This window comes from Trachypithecus francoisi, unplaced genomic scaffold (genome assembly GCF_009764315.1).
Source record: "Trachypithecus francoisi isolate TF-2019V2 unplaced genomic scaffold, Tfra_2.0 Lachesis_group20, whole genome shotgun sequence".
Classification (NCBI taxonomy): Eukaryota; Metazoa; Chordata; class Mammalia; order Primates; family Cercopithecidae; genus Trachypithecus; species Trachypithecus francoisi.
Window position 1 is genome coordinate 54,177,834 of NW_022681466.1, and position 15,936 is coordinate 54,193,769.

Sequence of the window (15,936 nt, forward strand, 5' to 3'; positions counted from 1 at the left end):
AGCCCCGATTCCACAGAGGTTGCTGGGAAACAGAGGCCTGAGGGGAGGTCGGGCCTACAAGACCCAGAAGCCTTAGCGCCGGCAAGACGGCCGGAAGTGGCTTTCCTCTCTCCGCGAAGACCCTCGGGGGATTCCGCCTCCACCCTTTCCCGGATAGAGCGCTATGCATGCAGGGACTTGTAGTCTCAGGCTCCCCGACCGGCGGGGCTGGGCCGCACTCCGGGCGGAGTCGGCGAGCGCAGGATGTGAGCTCACAGCCCGGGACTGCTGGTGGGCAGGCGGCTGCAGGCTAGGGGCGGCTCGGAGTCCGCTGGCCACCCAGCTGAGAGGAGAGGCGCCTCCGGGGACGGTGAGAGCCGGGCCCGCAGATGCCCTCGGGGAAGGGATGGACGGCCCCTGCTGGAGTATAGCGAGCCCGGCTGGGTCCTGGGGAAAAGGCGCGGGCGGCGTAGGGGAAAAGGAGAGCTCCGATCTCCCACGGAGGGTGGGCGTGAGAACCGGTGTGGGTTTCTCGGTAGTGAGGCGTGGCCCGGGCTAGAGAAGAGCCCACACCGGCCACATTTCCCAGGACTTTTTGGGTGACGCTTAACCTTTACACCTAGGGTTCCTGCTAGATCCGCCCGCTCTAGCCCTCCACTTTCCCCGCGCCGTCCTCCGTGTCTGACGGATTTCTGGGTCCTTCTTCCTTTTGGACCCCTCCTCTTTCTACAGCCGCGGCTATTTGCCCTTTGTTCTGCTTGGGTTCCCATTAGCTTCGTAGTGTGAGCCACGGATCCGCCCCTAGCCCCAGGCATCCCCAAATATCCACACACAAAGTGCGGAAGGAAGAGCACTGTGGCTATCAGTGGAAACTTCTTTCTCACTGGAATTACTTTCTGGGGCGTCACCTGCCACAGAATTCCTGGAACCCATTGGTCTGGGCGGAATCTGATTGACGTCATCCAGGGGCTCAAAGCAATTGCTTTGTAGGAAAGGAGTAGATTAACTCTGGATCCGCCGACCTCTCTTGGCAGGCCTATCCTTTGAGCTCCTTTGCATTGACAGAACATGTATGTATGCTTTCTTTGATCCTGGGAAAACTAGAGCTAGACACAAAATACATAGGGAACTTGCTAATACCTGTTAGGGAGGTGGATTTATTCCTTTGAGGTGGGCAGAAAAAGGGAAGGTGATGTCATACCATTCTAGTGTTTCTTAGTCATTGGCAGCCTCCTGGTGAGGGTTCACCTCCCATACCCAACCTCTGTGGCAAAGGAAAGAGACTCCCAGACAGGCCGCCAAAGAAATTCACTGCTTCACACAGCACCCACGCTGACTGTCCACTTCCTTGGACATTCTTCCCAGGGACTTACCTAAATCTTTTCAGGGACAATTTCAATCTAACAAACTGACATTTTAAATACTTAAAATGTGCATGGCATTGTGCTAAGCACCATTAGGGGAACACAGCAGTAAACTTAGGAAACCAGTGCCCTGCTTCTGGGTTGCACTTACAAGAGAGGAGCAACTGTAAACTCCTGCATGTGATGAGTATTTGGTGAAATCATTCCACTTTTTTTCTGTCTCCGTTATTACCAACGTGGTCCAGGCCCGCCGTCATCTCTTCTTGCCTAGACTACAGTTTCCTCTGGTCTTCCCACTTCCTCTCTTGCACCTTTACAATTCATTCTCTACCCAGCAGCAGTTAGCTTTTCAAAATACACTACAAGTAAGTCAGATCATGTCACTCCCCTGCTTGCAACTCTCCAATTGATTCATATGTTATATAGCAATAGACCGGGCACTGTGGCTCACGCCTGTAAACCCAGCACTTTGGGAGGCCAAGGCGGGTGGATCATCCGAGGTCGGGAGTTCAAGACCAGTCTGACTAACATGGAGAAACCCCATCTCTACTAAAAATACAAAATTAGCTGGGCGTGGTGGTGCATGTGTGTAATCCCCGCTACTCAGGAAGGCTGAGGCAGGAGAATAGCTTGAACCTGGGAGACGGAGGTTCCAGTGAGCCAAGATCGTGCCACTGCACTCCAGCCTGGGCAACAAGAGTGAAACTCTGTTTCAAAAAAAAAAAAAATATATATATATATATATGTAATAGCAATTAGTATGAAATCCACAGTTTGTTATCATCTAACACCTGCCTTCCCTGACTTGACATCAAACCAACTTCCCCTTACTGTCTGTGCACCAGCCTTATGACCTTATTTCTGACCCTAAAACTTGTTTTTATTTTGTTGTTGAGACGAGATTTCCCTGTCACCCAGGCTGACCTGCCCAGGCTCAAGCAATCGTCCCACCTCAGCCTCCCGAGCAGCTGGGACCACAGGCATGAGCCACCATATCTGGCTAATTTTTTTTCATTTGTAGAGACAAACTCTCACTATGTTGCCCAGACTGGTCTTGAACTCCTGGGCTCAAGCAATCCACCCACTTCAGCCTCCTAAAGTGCTGGGATTACAGGTGTGAGCCACCACACCTGGTCCGTAAAACTTGTCTCTAACAGGAACTTTGCACTTACTCTTCCATCTGTGTAGATGCTCTCTTCAAACCTCAGCTGAAATGTCACCTTCCCAAAGATGCTTCCCCTGTCCCCTCTGTCTAAATTAGTGCCTCTCCCTAATCGCTCTCATATCACTGTTTTATTATCGTTATTGCATTTATCAGGTTCTGGAATTATCTGTTTATTTATTCAAGTCCTTGTTTATAGTCTATTTCCTTCCACTAGAATGTAAGCTCCATGCGGACATGACTTTCTATATTTGTTCTCTTCTGAGTACCCAGTGCCTGGCACATAGGGGTACAATAAATGCTAGCTCGCTCTCTTTTTAAAAATTCCTATTATGATGCTCCTTTGAACTGTTTGAAGGCAAAGACAATGTTTTTTCATTGTTCCCTATTGCTTAACATAGTAGGCACTCAGTAGTTTAATTGCTGAATTAGTTAAATGAGCTAATACATATTAAATGCCAAGCGATGGGGTCTTGCTATGTTGCCCAGGCTGGTCTTGACTCCCAGGCTCAAGAGATCCTCCCACCTCAGCCTACTGAGTAGCCAGGAGTACAGGCAGGTGGCAGCACACAGCTTGCCTCATTGTTTTTAGATTTATCCTCTGATCTTTTCTAGTCCTTTCTTCTCCCATTCTTATTGGGAGGGAAGAGGAGAGTAGGGCTGGGCTCCCTCTCAGGAAAAAGAAAGGAAAACAGCCACCCTATAGCTGTTCTTCCCTGAAAAATGGTGACAATTTCAGGAACTTGGGACAAGCCTTGTGCCAAGAAAGGGGAAGGTCAGGAAGCCCCAGCCGAAGCCCAGGTAACCTGCGCCAAGAACACTGACTGGCCAGCACCCCCCACCCTGGCTTACTCAATTCTCTCCTGAAGCTGCTTTTACTTTCCTTCCTGAAGCCAGACTCTCGGTGGTGCTCAAAATAAACACTGGCACAGGCTGCTCTTGAGGCTGGAATCTTTAGAAAGGAAGTGCATCCTGTCCCTCTGGCTCCTGGGAAACTCCTAGGCTAGCTGGATTCCCAGTAGGCTTGGCTGGAAGTCTGGGATCCTGGGAACCTTGACAAGAAAGTAACTGGAATCTGACTGGTAGATCTCTAGGGTGATCTGTTCCTCTGGCCCTCTCTGACTGGTTCCATGGGTTTGCTTGTCTTCCTTGAGGCCCTGAACAGAGCTGAGTCTCAGGGAGGCTGATGAGGTGACCAGGGCAGGAGTCTGGGAGACTGCCTCCAGCCCTGGTTCCTGCTATAGTAAAAATGGCACGGAGGCCAGACACAGTGATTCACGCTTATAATCCCAGCACTTTGGGAGACTGAGGTGCACGGATCGCCTGCGCTGAGGAGTTCGAGACCAGCCTGGGCAACATGGTAAAACCCTCTCTCTACCAAAAAGAAAAAAGAAAAAAAAATTAACTGGGTGTGGTGGTGCGTATCTCTGGTCCCAGCTACTCAGGAGGCTGAGGTGGGAGGATCACTTGAGCCTGGGAGGCAAAGGTTGCAGTGAGCCAAGATGGCGCCACTGCACTCCAGCCTGGGTGACAGAGTGAGACCCTGTCTCTAAGAAAAGATAAAAGAAAGCAAAATGGCAGGGACTTAGCCTCTGCCAGGGAGCAGTGCTTGGGCTTGTCAAGGAGAGAGTGAGTACGGTCATGTTTCTGCTGTTGTCTCCTCCTGGTCTGAGGGCTCTCTCAGCTGACTCGTGTCTTCTCTCCTGTTTCCCATGTCCAGCATTGAGAGTATGAGGCTCTGGCCTCCACTGGCTACTCACTTGTGACCCTTTCCACCACGGCGGAGACTTCCAAGCCTACCTCCTGCCGTGTGGTGATCTACCTGCAGCGGGAGATGTCGGGGGACACCTGCCTGTGCCCAGCCTCAGGGGCCAAGCCCAAGCTCAGTGGATTCAAGGGAGGAGGGCTGGGCAACAAGTACGTCCAGCTCAACGTGGGTGGCTCTCTGTACTATACCACTGTGCGGGCCCTGACCCGCCACGACACCATGCTCAAGGCCATGTTCAGTGGGCGCATGGAGGTGCTGACAGACAAAGAAGGTGAGGCATTGGGGCTTGCTGCTCGGGGTGGAGAGGGCAGGAGAGGTTCCCAAGGAAATGACCAGATCTAGAATTCAGTCACGTTTCCTCTTCACCTTATGTAGGGTGTCATCACCTGGAGTCCCTAGTAGAGCTTCAGAGTTCTGTGAAATTGTACATGGAATGCTATGTTTATTCATTTTCTAGGAAGAAGAGCCATACTTTTAAAATATTCAAATAGGACAACATTCTCATAGGAGCCATCACTTTAAGACTGGGTAGCAGGCAGAAGGCCGGCAGCGGTTGGTTTCTGTGTTGGGCTGGGCCTGGTGCCCTGAGCCTAGGCCCCTGTGGCCTGTACAGCCTGGAGGGCTGTATCCCCTGTGGGATGTGCCAGTTCTGGGTTTCAGAGAGGAAGGGTGAAGAGCAGCCGTGGGCCTGAGTGCTAGAACCTCCATCCCTGCCTCTGTCACCCTGTGCGAGGTGGACCCCCTTCCCTGCCACCTGCTGCCAGCTCATCTGGTGGGCTTTGCCTGCCTCGGAGGTACCCGGTGGCAAACTAACCCTGTAGGGTCATCTGCATCCCTAGGCTGGATCCTCATAGACCGTTGTGGAAAGCACTTTGGCACCATTTTGAATTACCTCCGAGATGACACCATCACCCTCCCTCAGAACCGGCAAGAAATCAAGGAATTGATGGCTGAAGCAAAGTATTACCTCATCCAGGGGCTGGTGAACATGTGCCAGAGTGCCCTGCAGGTACACGGGTGGGGCGGAGCAGGGTGGGCAGACGAGGTCAGGAGTTGCCCCTTCTTGTGGGATGGAGGACTCTGGTTCCTGGCAGGTTGTGTGGGAGGCGTGGTTGATGAGTGCAAACCTAATGAGACAAGTGAGCTGCCACCCAGGCCCACCAACCTGGCAACCAGGTGTTCACACCTGGCAGCGTGATTAGGCCCTGCTTCTGGTTTCTATGCTTTGATACCTGGATTTTAGGTTGTTGGTTTTTCTTGACTGTCACCCAGGCTGGAGTGCAGTGGTGTGATCTTGGCTCACTGCAACTTCTGCCTCCTGGGTTCAAGTGATTCTCGTGCCTTGGCCTTCAGAGTAGCTGGGAATACAGGCTAGTCTTTGTATTTTCTGTAGGACTGAGGTTTCACCATGTTTTCCAGGCTGGTCTCGAACTCCTGGGCTCAAGCAATCTGCCTGCCTCAGCCTCCCAAAGTGCTGGGATTACAGGTGTGAGCTACCGCGCCTGGCCTGGATCTTGGGTTTTCTAAATGGGGGTCCACTTTCCAGCTGGCAGTTTCTATTGCCAGGGGCCTCATGATTTGTGTCTGACACTTCCTCACCAAGCAGCAGGTGGCCATGGCAGAGGGGCTGCAGAGGTACCTGGCTAAGCCTGGAAAGCAGAAGATCCTAAAGAGGGTTCTCTGTTCTGTGTCGTGCAGGACAAGAAGGACTCCTACCAGCCTGTGTGCAACATCCCCATCATCACATCCCTGAAGGAGGAGGAGCGGCTCATCGAATCCTCCACCAAGGTACCGGGACCTCTGAGGGCTGCGGGCTGGGGATGCCAGGCCCCCGCCTGGCCCTCACTCTGAACTCCTTCACAGCCCGTGGTGAAGCTGCTGTACAACAGAAGCAACAACAAGTATTCCTACACCAGGTAGGATGCGCCACAGGGCTGAGCCGCCGGAGCAGACACTGGGCAGCAGACCCAATGAATGCTGCCTGCACTCCCAGCATGGTCGGCGTGGGTCTGGGCCTGGGTCTGGGAACTGGCTGTGCTAAGTGGGGGAAGAACAGAAAGTAGAAGGGAAACTGGGACAGAGGCCTTTGGAACTCGGCAGGGTGCCCTGGCTGGGATATAAATGATTGAAGGTGAAATGCACCCTCAACGTGTATCACGAAGGCAGCATGTCAGGTGTTTTCACACATGTCATCCTACCGGGTGGAGGGGATGCTAGGAGGCCAGTGAGCTGGGAGTCCCCCGAGTCAGCCTGTGCGGTTCACACTGGGCTGATTCTCTCCCCACACCCCCCAGCCCCTGTCCTATCCATAGGCCACAGTTAGGTAGACTCAGGTGGCTGCAGGTTCAGAGTCCCAAACCCTCCCTATGCTTCCCTGTGGACAGGCACATTGCCACTGTCACCCCCACGTAAGGGAAGGAATGCCTCCCACTGAAATAGCAGCATTGTCTCCTTCCTTCCATGTTAGTGAGGGGAGACCTGCTCCCTCAGTTGTCCCTACTTTCACTTAAAACCAACTCAGTTCCTTTTCCTTACAGGCCCTCCAACCCCGAGGGTACCCTATGATCCTTTCTCTCCTAGCCCCCTGGCATCTTGCTTTCATTTCAGCAGGACAGGACGGGGGAAGGGAGGGCGGGGAGGGCTCCGCTTGTCTAGCACCCTCCCTTGGACTGGAACCTCATTCCCACGCCTCTTGGCCCTCCTGGGTTTTTCAGCAACTCTGATGACCACCTGCTGAAAAACATCGAGCTATTTGACAAGCTCTCCCTCCGCTTCAACGGCCGCGTGCTCTTCATCAAGGATGTCATTGGCGACGAGATCTGCTGTTGGTCCTTCTATGGCCAGGGCCGTAAGCTGGCAGAGGTGTGCTGTACCTCCATCGTGTATGCCACAGAGAAGAAGCAGACCAAGGTGTGGGGGATTCCCCCTGCATGGGTCAGGGAGGACACACACCCACTGTAGGAGGGTGTGGTTGGGGTGTGACTAGCACGGAGCAAAAGGGGTGTGCATTTGGCTCTTTTTTCCAAACATGGTAATGGTGCTGGGCAAGGACAAAGCCAGAACAAGGGGTGTGGGGAATGGATGGGAACCGCTTTGTTCCTGACAGCTCAGGGCAGGGGCCGTTGACCAGCAGGAAGTGGCCTAGTACGGTGGGAAGGACTGGGTCTTTGAAGTTGGCCCAATTCAGGTTTGAACGCTGGCTCCACCACTTGCCAGTTTTCTGACTTTGGATAAGCCACTTAAGCCATCTGGGCCTCAGGTTCCTCATTTGCAGACATGGGGATGATGGTATGAATTTAACAAGATATGAAAATGATACAACTTTTTGGAGTGGAAGTGTGGTATAGAAATAGCTTAGGCTTTCATGTTAGAATGCTGTTCAGCTCTCCTCTCTGAGCCAGGGACAGAGGCGGGCACAACACTTGAGCCCAGGAGTTCAAGACCACCCTGGACAACATGGTGAAACCCCGTCTTTACAAAAAATAGAAAAATTAGCCAGGCATTGTGGCACACGCCTATAGTCCCGGCTACTCAGGAGGCTGCAGTGGGAAGATCCCTTGAGCCTAGGAGTTTGAGGCCAGCCTAAGCAAAATAGCAAGACTCCATTTCCAAACACTCTTAATAATAATAAAATAAAATCTCCTCACTGGCCCCCACTAGCTGGGGGTTTCTGGCTAATCAAGTTAGTGCCAGGTACACATCAGGCATTTGATAGGTGACAGTCATCACAAAGTCAGCTGGCCCCTCTCCCCCAGTTGCAGTCAGTTACCCCAGAGAGTAGCTGCCTCCTATGAGTGCAGGTCCTGGAGATGATCTGCTAGGGTGGATGGCAGGTCATCCAGGAAGGGCCATGTGGGTGTGAAGAGCTCAAAGTAGCCAGACTTGCCAAGCAACTTGTCGACCCCCAAACTACTCAAGTGCCTCCAGCTGGGAGATCTGCAGAGGGTTTGGGGAAGGCCAGCTTACAGGTGACCCTGTTTCCTCCTGCAGTTTTTGGTGTAGAGGTGGGAGGGAGGGTGACAGTGTGGGTGGCTCCTGACCCTATCGGTGGCGAAAGGGTTCGGGGCAGGTCTCTAGTGGCTGGTGACACTGCAGTGGAAGTGGCAGCAGCACCTGGCATCTTCCTAAGTATGTTCTCTTTCATGAACTCTTGTGACGCCTCACAACACCTCTGTGAGACACACAGGGCTAGAGCCACTCTCCGCATGTGACAGATGAGAGAACAGAAGCTCAGTCCAGCAGAGCAGGTCAGGCTAGAATTCAGATGCTTGACTGCATTCCCTTTCTCTCCTCCGGGCAGGTCATGCCGGTGACACACTGGGTCGGACAGGCAGAGAAAGGCAGCGAAACCACTCAACATAGCAGCTGCTCTGTGTATGTCTCTGCTTGGTGGTTTGCTGTGTGCCAGGCTTCTGCTAAGCAATCACATCTTTCCTGTAATGTTGACAGCAACTCTCAGGGTTGATCTGAACCATCCTTTTGTACATATGGGAGCTATGGCCCAGAAGGGTTCAGCCCAAGGCTCCACAGCTAGCAAGTGGTGGAGCTGTGTTTGGACCTAGGCCTGGCCCACCCTCTATGCCCACTGGTCCCTTGGTCTCAGGCTGGGGCAGGGGTGCGGAGGGTGTTGGTCTTCCCTGTCCTCATGTCTATAGAGTACACTCCCTCACCCTGCCTTCGGAGGGAGGCTGGCTCTCCCTGGAGACAGACCGCCACCTGTCTTATGAGAGGTAGCAGAGGCCTTATGGAGCCTCGGGGCCAGCAGCTGTGACACAGGGCGCCCTCTCCAAGATGAAACATTGCTCCGTCTTCGTCCTCCCTCACCCCAGGTGGAATTCCCAGAGGCCCGAATCTATGAGGAGACACTCAACGTCTTACTCTATGAGACTCCCCGCGTCCCCGACAACTCCTTGTTGGAGGCCACAAGCCGTAGCCGCAGCCAGGCTTCCCCCAGTGAAGACGAGGAGACCTTTGAACTGCGGGACCGTGTCCGCCGCATCCACGTCAAGCGCTACAGCACTTACGATGACCGGCAGCTCGGCCACCAGTCTACTCATCGTGACTGACCAGACCCTCAGAGAGTCAGGGCATGGGAGGCCCTATCTCCCGTCCTGTGGAACCTGCCCTATTGGCCACCCCATGCTGCTGCTGGCTGGGTCTCTGCTCCAGCACCCAGAGGCATGACAGACCCTGCTCAGAGGTCAGAGGGTCTGGGCAGAGGAGGGACCCCATTCCTCTGCCTTGCCCCCGAGCACTTATGGAGCCTGAGTCCTGTCCTATCTGCTCACCATCACCCTTCCTGTCTGACAGGGAGCTGCTTCTGTTCCCTGGGGCAAATGGACTGACCCACCTCCTGCTGAGAACCTTCCCCTAGGCCCTCTGTGGAAGGGCTACTGCCCCTTAGGCCTCAGCTGAGGCCCATGGGGAATGGGTTCATTCTGGGGAGAAGGCTGCGCCTGGTGACATAGAGGCCCAATTTTATAATGGAAGGTGGGATGTCTTTTTTCCTAAGGTGTTTAAGCACAAGGCTTGGCAAGTTTGGTTTTTAAAAAATAATCTAGGAAATGAATAGTTCTAAATCTAGTAACGAGGAAACTGGGCATTTCTTTTGCCCTCCAGGGTGCCAAGACCCTACATATGGCAGAACCCTTGGCCCTTCTCCATGCCTGTGGGATCTGTTTCTTTAAAGCACTTTGTACTGTTATTCAGGAGGTTGATATTCTCCCTGACCCATGTCTTTCTATCCTAATCCCCGCTTCCCTGCAGAATAGAGGATAAAGAGGGGATAAAGAGGAAGCAATAAAAAAAATCCAACAAAGCAGCTCTGGCTTTGCCAGCCTGGCCAGCAGCTCAGAGTGCACCGAGGAGGGAAGGATGGCTAAGCTGGGACCTGCAGTCTTCACAGGGTGCCTGCGAGAAAGGACATTTTACCCCCCCATCTTAGAGTCACATCACTGGCTCCTAGGTCTAGCATGACGGCTCTTTGTGGTTCTGTTGAGTACCCTTGGCTTCCAGCCATGCTGTCCTCACATATGGTAAAGCCAAAGAGCTGTCACAGGGGCCAGAAGCATGAGCCACGGCAGGAAGACCGTGGAGCCCGTGGATACTGCATGGTGTTGGCTGGCATGCCCATCAGCTGAGGACGGCAAACTCAGAGCACGGTGCTCCCAGCAGCCCCTGCACAGAGGTGGCCCGTGCTTAGCCACACATCTACCCCCTGCCCACACCACCTATGGTCTTGGTTTGTCCTGGCTGGGATGGTGGTTCTGCCCAGTGGTGTCTCTGAGTGCAGGATGACAGGAGCAACCGAAGCACCCTGAAGGCCTTCACGCCTTGTTGGGTAACTCAGCCATGGAGATGCCAAGCACTAGCCAGGAGGTAAGTTCCTCTTTAGGGCTTTGGTTTTCATTCCTTTTTGTTTGGCTTGGCCAAACCAGAATTCAGCTTATCTGAATTATTTTCCAAAGGAATGCTATCAGGGAGGGACTGTTCTGCCAGCCTAACAAAGCAACGTAGCCACATACTGTACCCACTTTCCGCTCTTAAGTTTATCCCTCTTAACTACTTTTATGATAGCTAATGCCACAGAGCCTATGGGCAAATGCCAGACCCAGGGTTAGACACTCACAAGGACCTGAAGTGACATGGCGGCAGGACAGGGGAAATGTGACTTTCTAATTAGGCGTTTTATGTTAGTCACAGTCTTGAATGTATAAATAGCACTAAGACTCTCAGGTCAGGTACCTTGGTGACCAGCTCCTAGTTCTTCCAGCCCTCATTGAGGTAACAAGATAAAGACAAATCCATTTATTTGGCCAAATTCAGGCTTTGGCTTTGTGACTTTCCCACAGAGACTGGAATGCGTCAGCCTGAGACCACTGGCCTATTTTCTCAGCTGCCCTCTTGAGGTCCTTTAATACTCAGATTCCCAGCTCCCCACTGAGGTGTTTTGATGCCTGCCTTTTGACCTCCCCATCCCCTTTAGTCCCTGCTTACTGCTTTGACATTCACATCCTCAGTGTCTCGGTCTTTCTTGCCAAGAAAGCACAGTAGCCTGGGACTGGGCATTTATCTTCTCTGACTGAAAATACCTCCTTGGTCTTAAGGAAAATACTAACATTGAACTTACTGACATGATCTTAGCTTCTTAAATCAGACTTTGTGGCTTAAAAGTTTGGGGGTTTTCTTTGAAAGTTTCCAGCCCTATTCAGAAAGCAACTCTTGGCTGTGTGCATTTTTCAACTCCAAGCAGCCCAAGGGTAAGTAAACAAAGTATGGATGAAGGTCAGACTTTGTCAGTTTCTGAGAAACCTGGCAGCCTGCTGTTAACAACACAGACCAGTATTGGATTTTATTGAATTTGGTATGTGACCAAGGTCGGCCTAAAGGATGGCGCAGGTCCTGGGCAGGAGAGAATTTTTCCTTTATCACATAACTGTAATATTTGGTTGCTCAGCATTAGTGATGGAAGCAAACACTAATTTCTAATAAAATTGTGTTAAACTCAATGGTACAGAGCCATGTTTACAGTGAGCAGGCCTTGGCCAGCTTGCGGCCATGGGCTGAGTTCCTGTGTTTCCGTTTATCACCTGACCTTGCGTTCTAGCTAGGTCATAAGCGCGACTGTCCTGTTGCCCTGCAACCCCAGCTCCCCCTGGAGGACTAAGGACAACACTAACAAGGGCTGGAACTGTGATTTAATACTAATTCAAGAAAACGACCTCTAACAATCACTGCAGTGGCGGAGGAGAAGAAATCCTAAGAACTGGGGCAAGTTGCAGCACAATTCATCTCTGGCTCTTGGAAATCTGAGAGAAGCTCAGGAAGTAGCTTGGCTTAGTCATCATCCATAGCTAAAGCCGCTCCTCGGCCAAATTCCTGCATTTGTGGTCTGGATGCTTGGCAGAGTCATGCTCAGGGCTGGCACACCCATTGCTCCAGGAAACCCGACTGGCTTGCCTCCCTCCTCTCCTGGGCCTTAGCGAGGCCAGAAATGGCAATGGTTGGTCAGTGCTAAGAGCCAGGCCACTCTGACTATGACACTGGTCTCCCTCTCTGCATTTGGCAGAAGGTAAAGTGAACAAGAGTCCAGTCCAGCAACCCTGCCAACTAGCTGAGAGGCCCATTGACCGTAGGAGATGTCCAGCCAGCCACCAGGCTGAGAGGGAAACAGGCACATGCCCTACCAGGGGGGCAGCTCCCTGGAAGGGCAGCAGAGAAAGCAATGAAGGGCACACACTGGGTCAGAAGGGAAGCCTGAGACTCTGGGAGCAGAAATGGCAAGGGTGGCCAAGCGTGCACTGGTTTACTGATCAAACCTCATGTGACAGGCCAGGAAACTCCTCCAGGCCTGTGGCAGCTGAATACAGTTCCTAGGTGGAGAGGTTTACTGGAACATTGGTATAGGCAGGGCTTATGAGGAGGCCAGCCTTGGAGGTGTCCCACATGGGTCTTCTGAAGAAAAGTTATACCACCCTCACCACACAAAGAACCCCACAATCAAATTAAGAGACCCACTGTGGCCGATGATGGGGAAAGAAGAGTTCTGCAGCAATTGTGGGATGACAGTTGTTCTTCCTGGTGACCAAGGAAGCACCTGGGGCCTCAGCTGGCCTCACCAGTGAAGGCCTGAGGGTGGTGTCTTCTCATCTTTATTGCTTTCCAGGGAGAAGGGAGGGATGCGAACATCAAAGTGGGAGCCATCAGGTCTTTCAAAGCGGAATGTGCCCCTGCAGGTCAGAGAGAAGCTGGTTTAGAAGGAGCCAGGGCTGAGGCCTCCTAAGGATCTGGATGGCCCTGTGCCCTCAGCTGCCAGCCACAGAGGACGTGTGAGCCTGAGCTCTCTTCTGTTTAGCTCATGACAGGATGACTCGTCCAGAGACCCAGGAGCCCCTCATGGTTATCCATGAAAAGAAAAACAGCTGCAGTGGTTCATGCCTGTAATCCCAGCATTTTGGGAGGCTGATGCCGGCAGATCACCTGAGGTCACCTGAGGTCAGGAGTTCGAGACCAGTCTGACCAACGTGGAGAAACCCCGTCTCTACTAAAAATACAAAATTAGCCGGATGTGGTGGCACATGCCTGTAATCCCAGCTACTTGGGAGGTTAAGGCAGGAGAATGGCTTGAACCCGGGAGATGGAGGTTGCAGTGGGCCGAGATTGCGCCGTTGCACTCCAGTCTGGACAACAAGTGAAACTCCGTCTCCAAAAAAAAAAAAGAAAAACACAGCTGTCCAGATTCTGGCCTTTAGATACATACTGTATAAGCTACCCAACTGCATTTTCAGGCTAAGGAGTGAAACACAAAGGGAAAAAACCCAACTATATGAGAAACTCTGCAGCATCAAATCACCAGACCTCTTTGGCCTAAGACCTCAGTCCACAAATCATAGGGAACTGGGAAACAGGCAGTAAGAGAAAATCAGACAAGTCCCACACAACAATAAATAGCAGATAAGCCTCCCTCTAAGAATGTAACTTGGCCCAGAGTTAATGGCAAGCTCTAAGCTCTCACTGTTTGGACCTACAGCTTCTGTTTGTGGAGCTGGGTGGTCCCTACTGCTGTGCACACTCACTCACCACATGTGCCCACTGGAAGCCTGCAGCGAGACGTGGCTGCTATACTGGAACGCGGGCTGCTCCTTGGATAACACCGGTTCCTGTAAGGGTTTAGGCAAAATGGGTCAGGCCAAGCCCCGGGGACATGTTTCCTGCACCCCAGGGTTACATGCTGACTGCCAGTTCATCAAGACTGGATGTCCCCCACCATAGCAGGCATCCCACAACATGATAACGCTGCCTGCTAGTACCTCCTCCCACAGCATGACCATTTGGCCTGGGCCTTTTATGCTGGCTCTGGGAAAGATATCTCAGACTGAATGTCAGAGGGCACTGGGCAAAGGACCTCCTCTGCAGCCTGGGGAACACAGTGAGACCCCATCTCTACACACACAAAAAAAGTTTTTAATTAACCAGGCATAGTGGTGTGTGCCTGTAGTCTTGCTACTCAAGAAGCTGAAGCAGAGGATTGCTTGAGCCCAGGAAAGTAAACTATGGTCACACTGCTGCACTCCAGCCTGGGTGACACAGCGAGACCCTGTCTCTAAAAACGAAGGATCTACTGTGGAGATATCCCCTCCAGTGTCCATTCAGGCATGCTAAGTGCCAAGCACCACAGCAGGTACTCTGCAAACCTCTGCTGCTTTAATTCTCCTAGTGATCATAGGTAATTGGTGTGATCCACATTTTAGCAGTAAGGAACTAAGATTTTGGTTAAATAACTTGCTCAAAGTTATGCAGTGAATATATAACTCAGCTGGAATTTAAAGTGACTAGCTAAATCTAAAGCCCTGTTCTTATTCACTTTACCACCTACGTCCCCAGTCCCCACTGTATTTGATAAATGCTTGTTGAATGTCACCCCTGACACCAGTACTGCTTGTGACTTGATTTCTCAGGAGACAGGGTTGGGTAGGCAGGGATTATAAAATCAGATCTCTTCAAGGACCAGCAGAGGATGTAAACATGTAAAGGGGCAAAGAGGCAAGATCACAGCCAGTGGTGGGGGTGCGTGCCCCACCTAACAACATTCAAATTTCAGTTTTTAAAAGACACTACACCAGTTTTAAAAACTACACAAGTTTTGACTTCAGACTCACTTGGGTTTAAATCCAGGCCCTGCCACTACTAGTTATGGGACCATGGCCTAGTTATTTAACATCTCAGTCTCACTCTCTTCGTCTATGAAATGGGTTTTTAAGAAACCTATCTCATGGGGTTGTTTTAAGATTTCTAACCCAAAACAATACAATGTGTTCACAAAGTGAGCCTCTGTCTATAACCACAAAGGAGAAGGAAGCCTTGCACTAAGCCCCGAGGCCTGCTGCACGGGACCAGAATTACTAGACCAGGGACGCTCACCCTGCCCACTACCCCTCGGCCTCGCACTGTCTCCAAGGTGCCGGAGAGACTGAATATCCTCCAGTGCCGCTCCCGGAGCTGTACCACGTCACTGTCAAGGTTCTCCAAACGGATACAGTAGCGCCACTGAAGGGGATGTGGGAGAGGGAGTTTAAAAAGAATAAACTTTGGGTAACCCTCCTCAGAATTCTGTGCAAAGCAAAAGTCAACAAAGCTGACACATGCACTGCACAGGTTCCGCTCCCGCCAGAAGGTGAGCTCCCCTACCTCCACCCTGACCCCCTGGCACACCCCACAAGCTCCCCTTCTCCCAGTCAGTGCCACTCACCCAGTACACGTGGGAATTCTGGGCTTCCTAGGGAGAAAATAAAAAGAATTTAAGTCCCACAGGGCAAGACCAAGTGTGTTTCAATCAACATCTCTCCAATGCAGTTGATGTATTCCAGGAAGGTTGTAGACAGACCAAATTGAGAGTATCTGTGAGATAAGGATGATAGCTGAACCATGGCCTACACACCCACAGGAAGGCAACATCCTTGTATCCACTTCTGGCCTCCCCACTCTTCATCCCTTCAAGATCGCCAACAGAGCTGGATGCCAACAGAAATCAGCTACAGGACTCTTACCTTTTTCACTGTCCTCCTGGCCAGCCCTGCCCCCTATCCTTGCTGCCCTGGGCCCCTGTCCTCCTCCTGTCTCCCATTACTATCCCTTACTATAATACTTTAAGTTGGCCTCCTCCA

At 51.9% G+C, this 15,936-nt stretch overlaps 2 protein-coding genes across 2 annotated transcripts in view; one reads left to right on the forward strand and one right to left on the reverse strand.

The window, feature by feature from the left end:
* The first annotated feature begins 7 nt into the window (after positions 1-7).
* On the forward strand, positions 8-11,781 carry TNFAIP1 (TNF alpha induced protein 1). The gene is made up of 7 exons (XM_033184376.1): positions 8-349; positions 4,226-4,544; positions 5,113-5,282; positions 5,972-6,061; positions 6,137-6,189; positions 6,988-7,183; positions 9,103-11,781. Exons 2-7 carry the CDS (start codon positions 4,340-4,342, stop codon positions 9,337-9,339), a joined length of 951 nt encoding a protein of 316 aa, XP_033040267.1. The 5' UTR covers positions 8-349; positions 4,226-4,339; the 3' UTR covers positions 9,340-11,781.
* Positions 11,599-15,936, reverse strand: part of POLDIP2 (DNA polymerase delta interacting protein 2) — an 11,080-nt gene continuing 6,742 nt past the window's right edge. The window contains exons 8-11 of the mRNA XM_033184375.1: positions 15,522-15,548; positions 15,194-15,319; positions 13,853-13,932; positions 11,599-13,002 (exon numbers count right to left, since the gene is read on the reverse strand). Of these exons, the coding sequence (XP_033040266.1) occupies positions 12,888-13,002; positions 13,853-13,932; positions 15,194-15,319; positions 15,522-15,548 (348 nt within the window). The 3' untranslated portion in view covers positions 11,599-12,887. The remainder of the gene's footprint in view (positions 13,003-13,852; positions 13,933-15,193; positions 15,320-15,521; positions 15,549-15,936) is intronic.

Bases quoted from the DNA above. Each gene is read 5' to 3' on its own strand.
- TNFAIP1 (XM_033184376.1), top strand. From the start codon at position 4,340: ATGTCGGGGGACACCTGCCTGTGCCCAGCCTCAGGGGCCAAGCCCAAG. The intron at 6,190-6,987 runs GTAGGATGCGCC...TGGGTTTTTCAG, and splicing joins AACAAGTATTCCTACACCAG to CAACTCTGATGACCACCTGC. The intron at 7,184-9,102 runs GTGTGGGGGATT...CCCTCACCCCAG, and splicing joins CAGAGAAGAAGCAGACCAAG to GTGGAATTCCCAGAGGCCCG.